General features: G+C 37.9%; 2 protein-coding genes across 8 annotated transcripts in view; one reads left to right on the top strand and one right to left on the bottom strand.

Annotated features, from left to right (window-relative positions):
- The window catches only part of RPS3A (ribosomal protein S3A), a 4164-nt gene extending 1287 nt beyond the window's left edge, over window positions 1-2877 (top strand). The window contains exons 3-6 of one of the 2 annotated variants that reach the window (XM_019641257.1): window positions 83-188; window positions 1637-1845; window positions 2423-2532; window positions 2708-2877. In XM_019641257.1, the coding sequence (XP_019496802.1) occupies window positions 83-188; window positions 1637-1845; window positions 2423-2532; window positions 2708-2829 (547 nt within the window). In that variant the 3' untranslated portion in view covers window positions 2830-2877. Of the gene's footprint in view, window positions 1-15; window positions 189-1636; window positions 1846-2422; window positions 2533-2707 lie in introns of both variants that reach the window. The other variant, XM_019641256.1, reaches the window with a different exon arrangement.
- Window positions 2878-9361: 6484 nt separating this feature from the next.
- The window catches only part of SH3D19 (SH3 domain containing 19), a 159739-nt gene continuing 153296 nt past the window's right edge, over window positions 9362-15804 (bottom strand). For all 6 annotated transcript variants that reach the window (XM_019641243.1, XM_019641242.1, XM_019641246.1 and 3 more), the window contains 3 exons: window positions 15143-15329; window positions 14636-14733; window positions 9362-11243 (listed from right to left, as the gene is read on the bottom strand). In XM_019641243.1, the coding sequence (XP_019496788.1) occupies window positions 11127-11243; window positions 14636-14733; window positions 15143-15329 (402 nt within the window). In that variant the 3' untranslated portion in view covers window positions 9362-11126. The remainder of the gene's footprint in view (window positions 11244-14635; window positions 14734-15142; window positions 15330-15804) is intronic.

The raw sequence follows: 15804 nt of genomic DNA on the forward strand, positions 1-15804 counted from the left end.
AAATTGCATCTGATGGTCTCAAGGGTCGTGTTTTTGAAGTGAGCCTAGCTGATCTGCAGAATGATGAAGTTGCATTTAGAAAATTCAAGTTAATAACCGAGGATGTTCAGGGCAAAAACTGCCTGACTAATTTCCATGGCATGGATCTTACCCGTGACAAAATGTGCTCCATGGTCAAAAAATGGCAGGTGAGAACAAGGTTTCTTAGCGTACATGGTGGTGTGGCTTGCTTGACCAAGGTGTAATGCCATGTCATAATGTAATGACAAGGAGCATATCGTGCAATTGAGGCTTAGATTTCATTTTAAATCCTTGATGTTTTCGTCCTATTGAGTGCTGACTCTGGGATTGGCAATCTTTGAACTTGAGCAACAGCAGTGAGCAAGCCATGATCCTTCTATTTATTTAAATTATTCAAGGTTTAATATTGGGTTATCAAAATTAGTTTTTGCTGCATAGATTAGTGGCTGGTTGAAGAATGTCTAGATACACGTTTGCAGTTTTGCCTGTCTTCAGAATATTTCGACTTCAAAATCTAGTGAATTTTAAAGTGAAACAGTAGTTTGGGCTATTCCTGATTACTCTAGCAATATAGGATAATAGGAGTAGCAGGGCCTGTGGTGTGAAGTTGAAATTTGCCTCCATTTTCCAATTGTGTTCTCTTTGGCGATTAACTGAAACCGAAGCTTACTAAGCTTTGAAATGTAGGTAAGAGTAACATCTCATGGAGTTACGAGGCTGAAATAAAAGATGCATTCAGTAAACAGTATTATTGCGGAAGTAATTGTATTGGTTCAGATGTGTCTGGCTAATCATCCAGTTTTGGGATATTTTGTTTATGGAAGTGAATGATGACAAAATGTTTCAGTCCCAGATGATATATACTGATATATCGTTACATTTCTGACATTCTCCTTAAGGTTTTATGGTTGCATTTCTGGGACTGTCCTTTTGCTGTAATCATATTAATTTTTTTTTAACAGATAAAATTTACAAAATGCAAAGGAGGCAATTCAGTTTTTGTTGCTACTAAGATGGTTTTGTTTTTAATTTAGGCAGTAATGATTTGTTACGGATTTTTAAATTATATTTCAGCTGTCAAATTGCATATTTAATCCTCAGCATGGCTTTAGTTTGGAATATAAAGGACATTTAAAAGTACATACATTTAGTGTTATTACAGCAGTATCTCACCTATTCAGAACACAGTTTTAAAAAAATGGAATAAATGTAGATGTCCATAGTATAGTCTCATAGAACCTGTTTTCCTCTTGTTAGGGGTACAATAGATTGGGGGAGGGGCAGGATGTTAAAGGCTGGCATGTATATGTAAAAGGTGCAGGTGCAGGGTGGGTGCTGTTGCCAGTGATAATGGGGATAGAGACGTTTCCTAGAGAGGGAGGGAGGACGTTGAGAGGACTTACTTAATTGGATATGAAGGATAGTAATAATTTGGGGTAACTTACTGCTAAGTTTACTTCAAGGAAGTTAATTCTGTAAATTAGACATGTAATTTATTTTATACTTTATATTGTGAAATGAGTACTTGACCATCTAGATTTTTTATATTAGAATTTGAGGGATAAAAATTGTTAACATTAAGACCTGGTATATCTGAAAGTATCTTTTTCACTAGACCATGATTGAAGCTCATGTGGATGTCAAGACTACCGATGGTTATTTGCTTCGTCTATTCTGTGTTGGTTTCACTAAAAAACGCAACAATCAGATTCGGAAGACCTCTTATGCTCAGCATCAACAGGTCCGCCAAATCCGGAAGAAGATGATGGAAATCATGACCCGAGAGGTGCAGACAAATGACTTGAAAGAAGTAGTCAATAAATTGTAAGTGTTTCTTTTCCCTCACATATCACAACCCTGAATCTCTGATTATCCTTCAGATGAGGGAAAGCATGAGACAAGTGGGGTCAGACCTGTGCTTAAATCCTGTCTGTGAAACCATCCGGCTACATCCCTTGAAATCAAAGCATGCTGAGTACTCAGTAAATGTTGATTTGGCTTCTTTATCGTTTTTTTTGGATGAAGCTATCTCATGGCACTTAGTGAGACTCGAAGCACAGGAAATGCCTTTGCCTTAATTAGAAAATGCACTGAAGGGACAAAATCCTCCACAATCAATAACGTATGGGAATGAGTGATGACAAAATGTTTCGGTCCCATATGATGTCCAGTGATAAAACTGAAACATTTTTCTGATGTTCCCATGCAGTTGGCTAAGGGTATAATGGAAAAGGCATATAAGGGTTGGATTCAGAAGGCTCAAATGCAAACTTCGCTACTAACTAGCTGTATATTTCAGATCATTTCACCTTCACCTGTAAAGGGGTAATGGTAGGCTATCTTAGATTTATGGGGTTTTGTATGTGTAGATTGATTCTAATCTATCATTACTGGTTTGCAGGATTCCAGATAGCATTGGAAAAGACATAGAAAAGGCCTGTCAATCTATTTATCCGCTCCATGATGTCTTTGTTAGAAAAGTCAAAATGCTGAAGAAGCCCAAGTTTGAATGTAAGTGAAAAAAATCACAGGATTCCTGAAAGAAAAAATTATGTGGCAAAATACATTATTTGGTGTTTGTTTTAGGGGAGGCAGATTTTTTTTTTTCTTTTCTGTCCTGCCTATGTAGTATTGAAGACCGTTGTTTCAAGGTATCGTATGCCATAACAATGTTTTCTTTTTTTAGTGGGAAAACTCATGGAGCTTCATGGTGAAGGTAGCAGTTCTGGAAAAGCTACTGGGGATGAGACAGGCGCTAAAGTTGAACGAGCTGATGGATATGAGCCCCCAGTCCAAGAATCTGTTTGAAATTCAGACTTTTCACAGTGACAAATAAAACCTGTTGGTGATGTTTTATTTCTGATCATTTTTTTAAAAAGAATCTTGACAGCTTGGTGAATTCGGATGTTCTGAATTGATAGTAATGAGAACTTTTTTGCTTTGCATGGATTTTATCCGTTGCTCTAAGTAGTGAGAGGGTAGCAATTTTAAGCTGTAGTGATCTAGAGGTATTATAGATAGCTAATGAAAGGATACCCTTTCTCAACATGGCTTAATTTTTTAGATGGTTCATGAACCACCTGGAAGGCGTGTTAAAATAGACTGTAGGGCCCTGCCCACGGAATTCTGATTCATAGTTGTAAGGCAAGGCTTGAAATTTTGCATTTTTAACAAGTTTTCAGGTGATGCTGATGCCCAGGGATCATACTCTGAGAACCACTGTGCTATACTGACTGAACAATGGAAAGGAAAGAGCCTAATGACTTAGTTTTTTGTTTTCAAATCCAAATGCTGTCTCGTTCTTATAGCTGTAAAATGCTCCACTGTGCACCTGCACTGAAAAGCTGAACTTGGCTCAAGAAACTGGTTTTTGGTCTGTTGATAGGTGGGTATTTAATGCTGCTCACTAGCCAGTATTTCCTCTACTCGTTTTGTTCTATACCCTTTCTCTCTTCAAACCTCTTCCTTCTCAGCTGATGACCTTGCTTGTTATAATCATTAAGAAACTTTAAAGTAGACAAAAGATCCTCACAGATTCCCATGACTTCCATTCTTCTATCTGTGCATGTGTTCATTTTCTGCCTGCCTTGTCACTGAATGAATTGCGCTAGGACAACATTCCCATTTGAGCACTGGATTCCCTACTCCTGCCTAATCAAGCTCGTGGCTCCAGCAATTACCTTTATCAGTATTCTACCTCAGATCCCTACAGCAAAGCTGAAAGAGTTAACCATATTTTTTGTGTCTAGTTTTACTTGAATCTGCTGAAACGACTCACCACCACCAAGGAAGCTGTCGCTCTGTAGATTACCAGTGGCTTTGTTGCTCAGTCCAACGGTCTCTTGGGCTTCATTTTATTTGCCTCACATTAGTGACATTTGACAGATTTCCTCCTGTTTTTCTTAACTTGTCCTCAAATCTCATCGCAGTTTTCCTCCCACATCACTGGCTACTCTCCTTTACTAGTTCATTCTAAGACCATAGTAGTGGACAGCCCTAGGGCTCAGTCCTTGGACATTTACCGGTGTTCACCTGAAGTGTAACCCATGCACCTTTTACGTGGGGGAGAAGGGCTCATGAGATGCCTCCTTTTCAGATGTGTTGCTTTGTAGCCCATCCATTGCCAATCAAGTCGACAGTGACACCAAAATAGATTAGCAGGTCATATTAAACTTGCACAAGTTGTAATGAATAGTCTAGCTTTAGACTACGTGGAGGCTGTTAGGTCCCCCCACCCCGATTTAGCTGGCCTAGTCTGGGAACCTAGAGAGAATATGTTGATGACACAGGCTAGCTTCATCTGCTGCTTTCAGTCTTAAGGATAATATCCTTAAATGTGGGAAATTCTAACCTGTTAGATGAATCAGTGTGGCTGAGGGAGGAGCAGTCATGTAAAAAATCCAGTTGGCTAAGAATGTGTCAGGCCAAGGAGTGAATTGTGAGGCAGTAGGTTATAGAGCCTGAGGATCCAGGCAAACTTGTTCGGTATGCCAAGAAGACAATTCTGACTGCCCTTTACCTGGGCCATTTCTCAGGGTTGTGTGTGCATCCTTGAGATCTAATGTCTCTTCCCCTGAAAAGCAGTCTTGTTTCCACTTACTATAATAGTGGTTAAGTCTTAGTGTACCTCTTCTGTAATGCAACCCACTGTGTGATGGCCCTTTACATCACTTGTGGCATTTGGGGGGGGGGGGGCATGGGAAACTGACACAGAAGACATCCAGGAGTCACGTCTTTACCAGGCCAGCATCCATGCAACTGGCAGGCTAAGTTGGGTAAAAGATCAAACATGGCACAGTTCCTGACACTTTCTTCCCCAATTACTTTGAAACAAATTTCAGTTATCAACTCAAAAATGCATCACTTCTAAAATTCCTCAAAGTAACCACAATGCTATTAATACAGCTCTAAATTTCTATAAATGCTTAATATTAAATATCCAGTCAACAATTCAGTGGCTAATTCTGTTGGGTGTAATGTGATCAGCACTGCAAATGTGAAAGCTATGAAGGGTAGAGAGCTTCCATTTGCTAAGACCATGAAGTCATGGTCAACGTATTGCAGGTGTCATTAGCTCCTAGGAATCTGCAGTACTGAAATTGTTCTGTGTCAAAACTGGCAGAAACTGACATTACGAATAGACTGACAAAACCAAGTATTGGTAAAGATGTGGAGTAACGAAGTCGCAAACATCACTAGTGGAGTGTACAATGGTACAACCACTTTGGAAAAGAGGTAGCTTTTATAAAATTAAACATTTTATCGCTTATTTTTACTGTTCGGTACCTACCCAAGAAAAATGAAATCCTATGTACACAAAAAGACTTAAGAATGTTCATACCAGTCAATTCTGAAAAGCTGAAAAAAAAATGTTCATACTGGGTTTATTCATAATACCTAAAAACTGGATAAAACCCAGTAGGAGAATGGATAAACAAATTGTGGAATATTCATATAATCAAATACTACTGAATAATAAAAGGGAATGAACTGTTTGTTACATGGATAAATCCCCAAAATTTATGTCGGAGAAAAGAAGCCAGAAGAGTAAATACTATTCACAAAAATGCTATTCCATTTTTGTGAAATTCCAGAACAGGCAAAACTGAACCTAATAGTGCTAGAAATCAATCCTGATTGCCTCTGCAGGGGTGACGGAGGAGGGGAGGGGAGGAGAGGAGGATGTAACTGACTGGAAAGAGGTATGAGGAACTTTCTGGGGTGGTGGAAATATTCTATATGTTGACGGTTATATGAGTGTATATAATTGTCAAAACTGAATTTACTTAACCACTTTATATGCAAATCACACCCCGGTTTAAAAAAAAAAATGTAGGTCTAGAACTCAGCCCTTCATACCTATTCAAGTCTGGAACCAAACCTAAATACTTTTTTTTTTTTTTGGTCTGTCATGGGTTTCTAGGTTACCATGGTATTCAAGTCCTTGGCTCCATGTGTGGTTCCACATTCACCTCCAGGAACCAAATGGCCGGAACATTATGCCCAACACCCCAGTGGTCAGGGTCAGTATTCTAGGCATCAGTGGCCCGATGGTAGTGATCTTCATTGCCCAATCCTAAAGAAGAAACTTACTTGCTGCAGCAAAGTACCAGCTTAAGTGATTTAGCTGCTGATGTGGGGAACATGGTGTGTGGGGTCTTCTCAGCAGCCCTGTTGGTGAATGTGATCCTGATTCTTATCTTCCCTCAGCTTCCATGGTCTCACCATTACCCTTCTTCTCTTTACAAGTAGTTCCTCCTTGTGTCCATCCAGTAGAACATGATAGGCCATCCATCCCCATCCAGCAGGAATAGCCCATCACACCTGCATAGGGGCAGTCATCGCACTTGGTAGGTAGTTTTATAGATGCCGTGTCTTCATGCCCTAGTTTCTTTTGCTCTCTGACCTTGCCCCCAACTCCCTCACTGCAGTGGACAACTAGGTCCTCTTAGCCCAACCAAGCCCCTTTGACCAGCAAAGATGCAGGCCTCTGCCTGCTCCTCCACACTCATCTTCCCCTAGAGTGCTCTGTATATACAGATGAATCGGGTAACTTTTAAAATCACTGCATATATATATTTTTTAATAGCTTTGACATTTCACATATCTAAAGAATACACCATTGTCTCCCTAGTGTAGTATAATCTTAGGTATAGCACTGCAAGATTATCCACATGCTCAGCGGTTTTTTGGAAGTAACAATTCTCTTCAAGCTGTTGGCCAATGGCGGGTCTGGATAACGATATGGTGAGCCTCCGTGATCCTTTGAGTCAGGGCTCTATCCAATAAACTTGTATATGAAAAGAACTAAATATGGGCCGATATTTTGGTATTAAAGATTGTCAGTCAATTTCTATTAAAACACGATAGACAGGGCCAGCCGAGTGGCGCACTCGTTAGGAGTTGGCTTGGGACGCCAGCTCTGAGCAGCAGGCCCCGGTTTGGATCCCACATGAGGGCCAGTGACACTGCCCTCTACAGCTAAGATGGTGAACCACAGCTCAACCTAGAGCTGGGCTGCTGTCCCTCCTGCAGTAGGCTGCCGTGAGCTACCGCGAATGGCTGGCAGCCAGCATGAGTGGCCGTCCAATGGCCAGCAAGTGACTGCCTCACCCAGGAAGAGCGCAATGATAATACCAACTTGGGTCAGTGAAGCGACGTCCTCCACAACTAGACAGAAGAACAAAAAAGGACAGCAACTTGTCTGTGCCCCTTCCCCGATTCGCCAATAAAATATTAAAAAAAAGAAAAGAAAACAGGATAGACAGCCAGCAGATAACTTTCCTTTTTGAATTATGAATTGAATAATTCTGAGAAATATTTCACTGACTTATTGCTTAATTTGCAGTATTTGAAGATAAATAAGCAATCCACGGTATACATACAATGAAGATTTCTTTAAAAAAAATCCAGAATGTGTTCAGACTCTGAAATCTAATACAAATTTATTATCTTAGTGCTTCATTTACTATATTAGACTCCAAAATATTAAACTGTGTTTGTGCTACATGTGTATGAAAAGCTAGGTTTAGGGTTGCTCTGCGGTTACCAAGAGCACAGCTCTACTGGCATACTTTTCCAAGATCTGATGTTCTAACCAAATATCCTCTATTAAACAGAAAATCCCTATTAATGGATCAGTTCACGCTCGAATTTCTAGGTAACATCAATTATATTGTCTACATAAAACTGAGAAGCTGAGCAGGAAGTTCTTGAAAGAAATAAGTTCCAGGCTTTAATTTATTCTCTGCAATTTGTTCTAATCCTAAGTATTATATCTGAAGAGTTGCAACTTTTACAGGCCAATAAAAAATATCAATTCTACTTGTTTAGCTACTAAAGAGAAATGTATCACTTTAGCACAACAAATGGAAAAAGTACTGAATTGGGAATAAGTAGAGCTAGGTTTTGCTTTAGGCTCTGCCATACCTGTACGGCCTTAGGCAAATCATTTAACCTCTGCAGGTAGAGAGCCTCTGGTCTGCACTCTTCTAACAAAGATGAGCTGGCCATTAGGTGAAAAGGCCCCTAGATGGTGCTGTTGTTCTGTTTGTATTTTTTTCCCTCTATAATTACAGTGAAGTAAAAAGGCACAAATTAGAAAATGATTTCCTATTAGTTCAGAAAAAAATTCACTGTTAAGAGTTCATTCAATGGCATTGAATTATGAAATATATGGCCCATGTGGATTTGACATTAATTAAAAGGAATAAACCAGTAATGATTATACCAAATATCCCTTTGTAATATGCCTATATATCCTGATTATACCAAATATCCCTTTATAATATGCCTATATATCCATGAATATTTCTCTAGGTATATTTACCTAAGTTTAAAGAAACTAAATAAAAACTAAACAATTACTGTTAAGAGTACTGATGTATAACAAATCTTATAGAAACAGGATATTTTGGTTTTTATCAAATGCCAGTTCTAACCATAAATGTTGATAAATGTACTGATTTTTTTTTCATTTGGAATGTTTCAGACTATTCAAAACATGATTTCCATGAGCACAATGAAAGATATATTACATTACCCCTCCAGCCATGTAAACAAGGGCATCTTTTAATGAAATCTGCTGTCGCTTAGTGTTCCAAAGGGTAATCAAAAGGGTAATAATAATAATATATTAAATGACTTCTCTGGTTTTAATCCACCAAAGAAAAAGGATTCCGAGATTCTATTTTGAGGAGGCTTGGATGAACAATATCAGGTTTTCACCTAAAATTCCTGACAGGAAAAAGAATACATTCCGATTTCTCCCCTATGAAATTCACTGAGTATAAAAATTATGCTGTTGGGATGGTGGGCTACGCCCACCCGCAACTAAGATTGAACATGGCACCTTGAGCTCAGTGGCCGTGAGCTGCCAACGGGCAGCCGGATGGCGACTGGACTTGGAGCTGAGCTTGCTGCACCCTCTACAACTAAGACTGAAGGACAACTTGGCTGTTCCCCTTCCCCAATTCCCCAACACTGTTCCCCTTCCCCAATTCCCCAATTAAAAACAAAAAAAATTATGCTCAATTAATATACAGAGCAAGAAAAGTACCTATGAAAATCCATAGGCTTCTTGTCAGTAGAGTGGACAACACATGACAAGCCAGTGAAATGACATAAAAACTGCAAATTTTGTTTCAATAAAGATTTTTGTCAAAAATTAAGGAAGAAAGATACTAGATTTTGGTGGACTCAACATGGTACTGCTATATATGTAAGTTACCCATCCATCCTATCCATCCAGCCATCCTTTATTGAACCTATACGGTAGAAAGGGCTGGAGATATAGATACCATTTTCATTCACAAAAAAAACTTAGTCTAATAAGAAAAAGTTTGAAAAGTTCGGTTCAGTTTATTACAGTGTCAAGTAGATTTACAACTATTGCACTTATCATTCTGCTGACAAAAGGCCAAAATTTAAGAGGGATGTTTTTCTCCAATAAAGCTAGGATTTTCATGATCTTCAATATAAGATGTTAAAATTATACAAAGAAATATACCTCGTTCTATTCCAGACACACGCCCTGCTTCCTGTTGTACACCTTGCTGCAAATGGGACGTTAGTTGGGATAATGCTTTAAGTCATCCATTTCTCATGAAATCACTCGAGTAAAATTTGACAAGAGTTTTCTTTATACTGTCTTCTTGACACAAAACATGTAAAAAAAACAGCCCCTATATCAATTATAACCATATAACTGAGACATGACCTTTAAATCAAAGACTAAGTAAATATATCCTCCCTTATCAAACCCCATGTGGTGTTCACATAACCCCACTGGCTGCCTCACTTTTGGGACAATGGGAAACAATAATAAAAGCTAAAATGTGGCCCTGTACATGAAACTGTTCTCAAAAAGAGAGGAAAGTCATGAACATTGTTGGGAAAGTTTTACATTTCCAATGAAATTCTATTCCATGGATTTGTTCGGAAGATTGTCTTTGACCTATTTGGCTTTTTTGGCCCATAAACTGTATTGATTCAGTTCTATAAAGAACCACTTTTATTTTAAGCCTGGCATGCATAACAATGGATACAGCAGGAAAGTGTTTTTTTTTATTATTTGTTTTTGGGTTTTTTTTGATGAGCTGGGGGAAAAACCCAAGAAAGTATCAGCCTTCAGTCTTCTTAAATTATTTTCAGTTCTGATTATATTGGGAAGAAATGAGATGTGGGAGTTTGCATTGTTTCCATCTTAACAGTTGCTCTGTATTCTGAGATATATGTGATTCATAATGTACCACTTCAACAAAACACAGCTTTTATATATTACTGGGGTAACGCAAAGAAAATGAAATTTTCTTTGGGTACCAGTAATTGTCAAAAGAATGATTGCAGATTCAGAAAATGTGCTTTATAATAACCCTGTTAACATAAAGTATACATGGAGGAAAGAAATACGTACAGCAGGTATGTGAAAAGGTTAGTCATATTAGCAAGGCAGCTCAGGATGGTTTTGGTTCTTTTGACTAAGATACATGGATTTTTAACCCCCTTCAAATCCTTGGGCAAAGGGGAAACATGAACACAGGAGCAGTTTGGTGAGCATCAGTTGATTCACCATACTCTTAACAAAGGCTCTGACTAGTCATGAACTACCCCCTCCTAAAGCAAGATTTGCCCTGGTAATAAGGATGATGCGCTCAAGCTGTTAGAGTTAATTTGAGCATCAAAAATGAAATTTAGATTACTAACCATGTCCTGACAGTTACAGCATGTAGAATATCAAACGTCCTCTTTTTAAACTAAAGTAAAAAATGAAGAAGCATGGTTAATTTACTTTTGCTGATGAAAACAGAAGTCCAAGTGCAACTTTTGCTTGTAAGCTTCCCTGTATTTCCTGGGGGGAAGTATTTATCTGCCTTCTAATCCTGCTTGATGTTGTCCTTGGTAGATACTTGTTCATGCACGTTTCTACTGTGAATAAAAGCTAACAATGAAATGTAGACATTTTCTGCTTTCAGAAGATTCTAGAGTACAATGTACAGCATAGATATTTCTTTCAGTTTAAAAAAATAGTGCAAAAAATGTATCTGATAGTCATAGTGATAGTTCAAGTGAGTTCTTGTGCCAAAGAACACAGCCAAGCTTCACCTTTAGCTAACTTGTAAAATCTGAACGTAGTTTTTGGGAAATATTCCAGATTTTCCCATTAGTTCTCCACTCATCCAGTCATCATCTACAGATTCCAGCTCTGTTATTATATCTCCAGCCTGTAAGAAAACAGGAATTGGAAAGAATTATTAGTTTCCGTTGAGTATAAACATGGTAGGCAGCCCATCTGGAGAGGCATGTATAATCTTCTCTTTAATTTATCATGATTTGCTGAGAGGATTAAATGATACACCACAAAGATGATCTGTATGTGATGATACCATTTACTCATATGCCTCTTTTCCTCAAAGCCCGTTCCTTTGCCGATGTCACTCCAGTTGCACTTTTATTTTCCTGCTTGTATTTTGTGCCTCCCAAATTCACCATTGCTAATCTAAAATTATTTAATAATAATACCAGCTATTTTATTTACACACACACACACACACACACACGGTGCCAAAAAAATGTATACACATTTTAAGAAAGAAAAAAAAACCTGCATTAAAATTGTAATATACAATATATACCGATAACTAAAGACGAATACAAGTCATGTATACTATACATTTTTTGGCACCCCTGGGTGTGTGTGTGTGTGTGTGTGTGTGTGTTTATGTATATATATTATACAGAGGGTGCCAAAAAATGTATACACATTTTAAGAAAGGAAAACTGTATTAAAATTGTAATATACAATATATACCGATAACTAAAGACGAATACAAGTCATGTATACTATACATTTTTTGGCACCCCTGGGTGTGTGTGTGTGTGTGTGTGTGTGTGTATTCCGCCCCATCTAACAATTATTTACTGAGTACCCACCATGTGTCAGACACTGTTGTTCACGTCATTATAGATACAGCAATGAATAAAGATCTCATTCTAGAGAAAGGGGACAAATAAATATGCCGGCAGAGAATGACAGAAAGTGGGGAGTTACCATCTCATTAGGGCAGTCAGGGAAGGCCCCACTGAAGGTGACATTTAAGCAAACACTTGGAGATGAGTGAGCCCTGTGCTTACTCTAAGCTTTGTTCTATTCTATGTACTTTATAGGAATTAACTCATTTAAAAACACAGCAATCCTAGAGGTGGGTACTATTATTCTTCCCATTTTAGAGATATGTGTACAGATTTCCTTATTTTAAAGAAACAGAAACTGAAGCTCAGAAGAGAGATTAGGTTACGTGCTGAGAGTCCCATGTCTAGGTAGTGGTAGGGACAGGATTCGAATCTAGTGTGATCTCAGGGCCTGCATTTCTAACCATTAGGCTATGTCGCCACGCCATTTTTACAGTGGACCTCTTTATTTACAATGGCTTTTACTAGAATTGCCTTTTCTCAACATCCTGAGCATTCTGAACTCTGCCTTTATTCTTTCACATAATGGTATTCTCCTCTACCATATGGTTTATTCCATTCCTCCTTGGCCTCAATATCAAATTTGCATTTTTTCCCCATCTTAAAGAGCCTCACTCTGACTCAGAATACTGATTTATCCTCATTAGGTTAGTCAAAGGGACTGTGTGTGAATAAAAATTCCTCAAAAGATGACAAAAGTTTTGAAATTATCTCCTGAAACCATTTTGTTCTTTATTGTTTCTAACAATTTCTTAGAATCTGGGTTTCAGATTCTATAATGGTCCAAAATGACCCTAGCTTCTTTAAAGAATATCTTTATCAAGCTAAATGGATTTATTTGTAGCCCTAGTACATAGCCCTCTGGAAAAAAATGGTTTGATTTAAGGCCTTTCTTATGGAAAATGGAAAGGAAAAATGCTGACTATCAAATGTCATTAATTTACTCTGCTAAAATCTGTAAAATATCTGGCTATTCAAAGTTTCTTTTATAAGTGAGTTCCTTCTGGTGTCTAAATTAAAACATAATGGTTCACTCAGCTCTTACGTACATAGCATGACAGTTTTCTGAGGGCTAGGACAATTTTTTAAAAAGTTTTATCTAATATTCTGTGGATATTTAAGAAAATATTAATGATCAACAATACTGAAAGCAGTGTAGAATCCTTTAACTAAAAACACTCTAGAACCATCCTGCTTACAGTTAGTCACTTGTAAAATGAAGACCACCTATTTTCTGGAGGACACTGAATTCTAACAAATGAAGGCCAATATAAGATCCAAAAAGTTTGAATCCAGATTGTTCACTTGAAGTAATAATCCATATAAAGATAAAAGGAATGAATTTTGAGACACTCATTCCCAAAAGACTAAACAGGACTCGGGCGACAGTTTCCAAACATTTGGATTTTAGGTACCAACATAATAAAAAAAAAAAAAGGAAGTGAGATATGGTTATCAAATCATAATTTTCCATAAGAAATATCATTTACTAACCATCATTTATTTATTTTTTTAAATTCTATTAAGTTTATTGGGGTGAGTTTGGTTAATAATATTATACAGGTTTCAAGTGCACAAATTCTATAATTCATCATCTGTATACTGCATTGTTTGTTCACTAATATTTCATAATAGAAATGACATTTTAATATGAAAAAGATAAAAGAAATTCTCAGAAGAAATAAAAACTCCATCACAAAATAGGAAAGTTAGCAACCTTATAACTGACATCTCTCAGGATGCCCCCTTACTTCATGACTCCCCAAAAGCCTGTATGTACCCAATATCACACTGTTTTCCTCATTTTGTTGTGAACAGGTGAAATCCTTGTTTGGCACCCACTGGTTTGAGTCTCACCTTGTCCAATCACTCCTTGATGCTTTCATTCTCCCTGCGGCATCCCTGCCTCTGACTGAGTATGTCCAAAAGATGGAGAATTTACTGCTGTCTGACGCAGACTCTTCCGCGAGCACTGACTACTAAAACCACCCTCCTTCCTCTGACACAGTCTCAAAGTACCACCCCGGGCGCGTTCCTCTGACCATGATCCAGCTATGGACTGGGGAAACAAGGTCATAGAATTTTTCCTTTATTAATTAAAAAAAAAAAATAAGAGGCACTCCTTGAAGAAGATTAAGATTAAGATTAAATTTTAGAAGCTAAAAATCCCTTTATAAAGTAGCTTAACTTTTGGGGTCAGTTCCCCACAGCCTAGTCAGTGTCTGTGGACAAGACGCCAGTGTCGTGAGGCACTGCTGCAGCGGCAAGTTATAACAGGTACCAACCGATTTCTCCACTGATTTCAAAGCCATGATTACAGCAGGCTTCAAGGGCCGTGTACGGGACCATCCTTTACTAGGGCCACCAGTGAAAACTCCAGTATTACGGTGATCTGACGTTAAAAGGCCTAGGAATAAGGAATTTGGGGATTGTGGGGTATAAAGCCTATAAGATTTCTTTAAGTACCTAAACACCTTGCTGATAATTTACATTGGCCCTGTTCACTTTCTTTAATCTTGTCCTTTAGAATTACAGTGGAAGATACGTGCATTCTTGGCTAATGATCAATATCCCACCCTTCAATGGGAAACATTTCAAAATTTTTACTTGCTTAATACAGTTACAAAAAGATAGACATTCTGACCTTGAAGGAAAGCTCATCTTCATTCTCCCCGTGGAAATCATATAAGGCCTTGGCTCTCCTCCCCTTCAGTGCTAAAGCAGACATACTTTTTGCCTCCACTGTGAAGATACAAAAATTCAAATATACAGAAACACATTGGACTAAAATACAAATCACACATTTGAAGAAACCCCCTTGTCATTCCCAGGGCAAAATATTTTCAATTAAGTTTGAATGTATTGAATTTACAAAAAGATGAGAGATGTTCTCTTAGCAAGAAAACAATAGAAAATACATTTAGTAAACAAAATTAGCCATTATCAAGTGAAGGGATTTTTGTCTTTTTCCCCCCATAACTCCAAGAAAGTATATGAATAAGAGACTTTACAAAACTTTATGGATCAACTTTTTCAAACACAGGCAAACAACTTAAACTGAGCATGGCCAGGAGGAAATGAAATATACATCGTTTTAGAGGTCTTGGGCTCCCTCTGAGAGAGTGAGAGTCATTTCCTGTAATTGTCCTACCTGGGCAGGGCCGCACAAAGACTGCTGGGAAGATCCCCTCCCTGTCACGCAGTCTGCCCTTGTACCAGTCGGAGTCCAGGCGCTCGAGGATCAAGATCTGGTCTCCCCTCTGGAAGGATAAGTCATCGCTGGTCTCTGCCGTAAAACTGTGAAGAGCTTCGCACCATTCTCCAGAAAGACTGTTATCCTGTTACAAATCAGAAATTTGATAAGAATGTGAGATTTTGTTTGAAACTGATTTCTACAAAGGTTAAAAAATGGTAGAGGAAAAGCTAAGAAGTCGTAAGATTTCAAAGCCTGAAGGCTTCTTTAAATCACCCAATACTTTATGTTGCTATCAAGTTTTAGAAAGTTTCCAATAACTTTTTTTCTCAAAATTTAAGTCTGTATGACAGATGTGATAGAATTTGTGGCTCTTCTGCTTTTAAAAGATATACAATATTTAAGCAAAACCCTTTTTCTAATTATGTCTATGACAGTTATATTTTAAAAACTAGGTAAAAGCATACAATATTTATGTATAGTATTTATGACACTATGAAAAAAATTCTAGTAATGTAATTTCCAGTGAAGCTCCTCTAAATTATGAAGGATCAGAGAGGCAGTCTATTAATTCCCAGGTCTTTACCTGATTCAGAGGCTATCAAAGTCCATGGTATGGG

This window comes from Hipposideros armiger, unplaced genomic scaffold (genome assembly GCF_001890085.2).
Source record: "Hipposideros armiger isolate ML-2016 unplaced genomic scaffold, ASM189008v1 scaffold_58, whole genome shotgun sequence".
NCBI classification, from domain to species: Eukaryota; Metazoa; Chordata; class Mammalia; order Chiroptera; family Hipposideridae; genus Hipposideros; species Hipposideros armiger.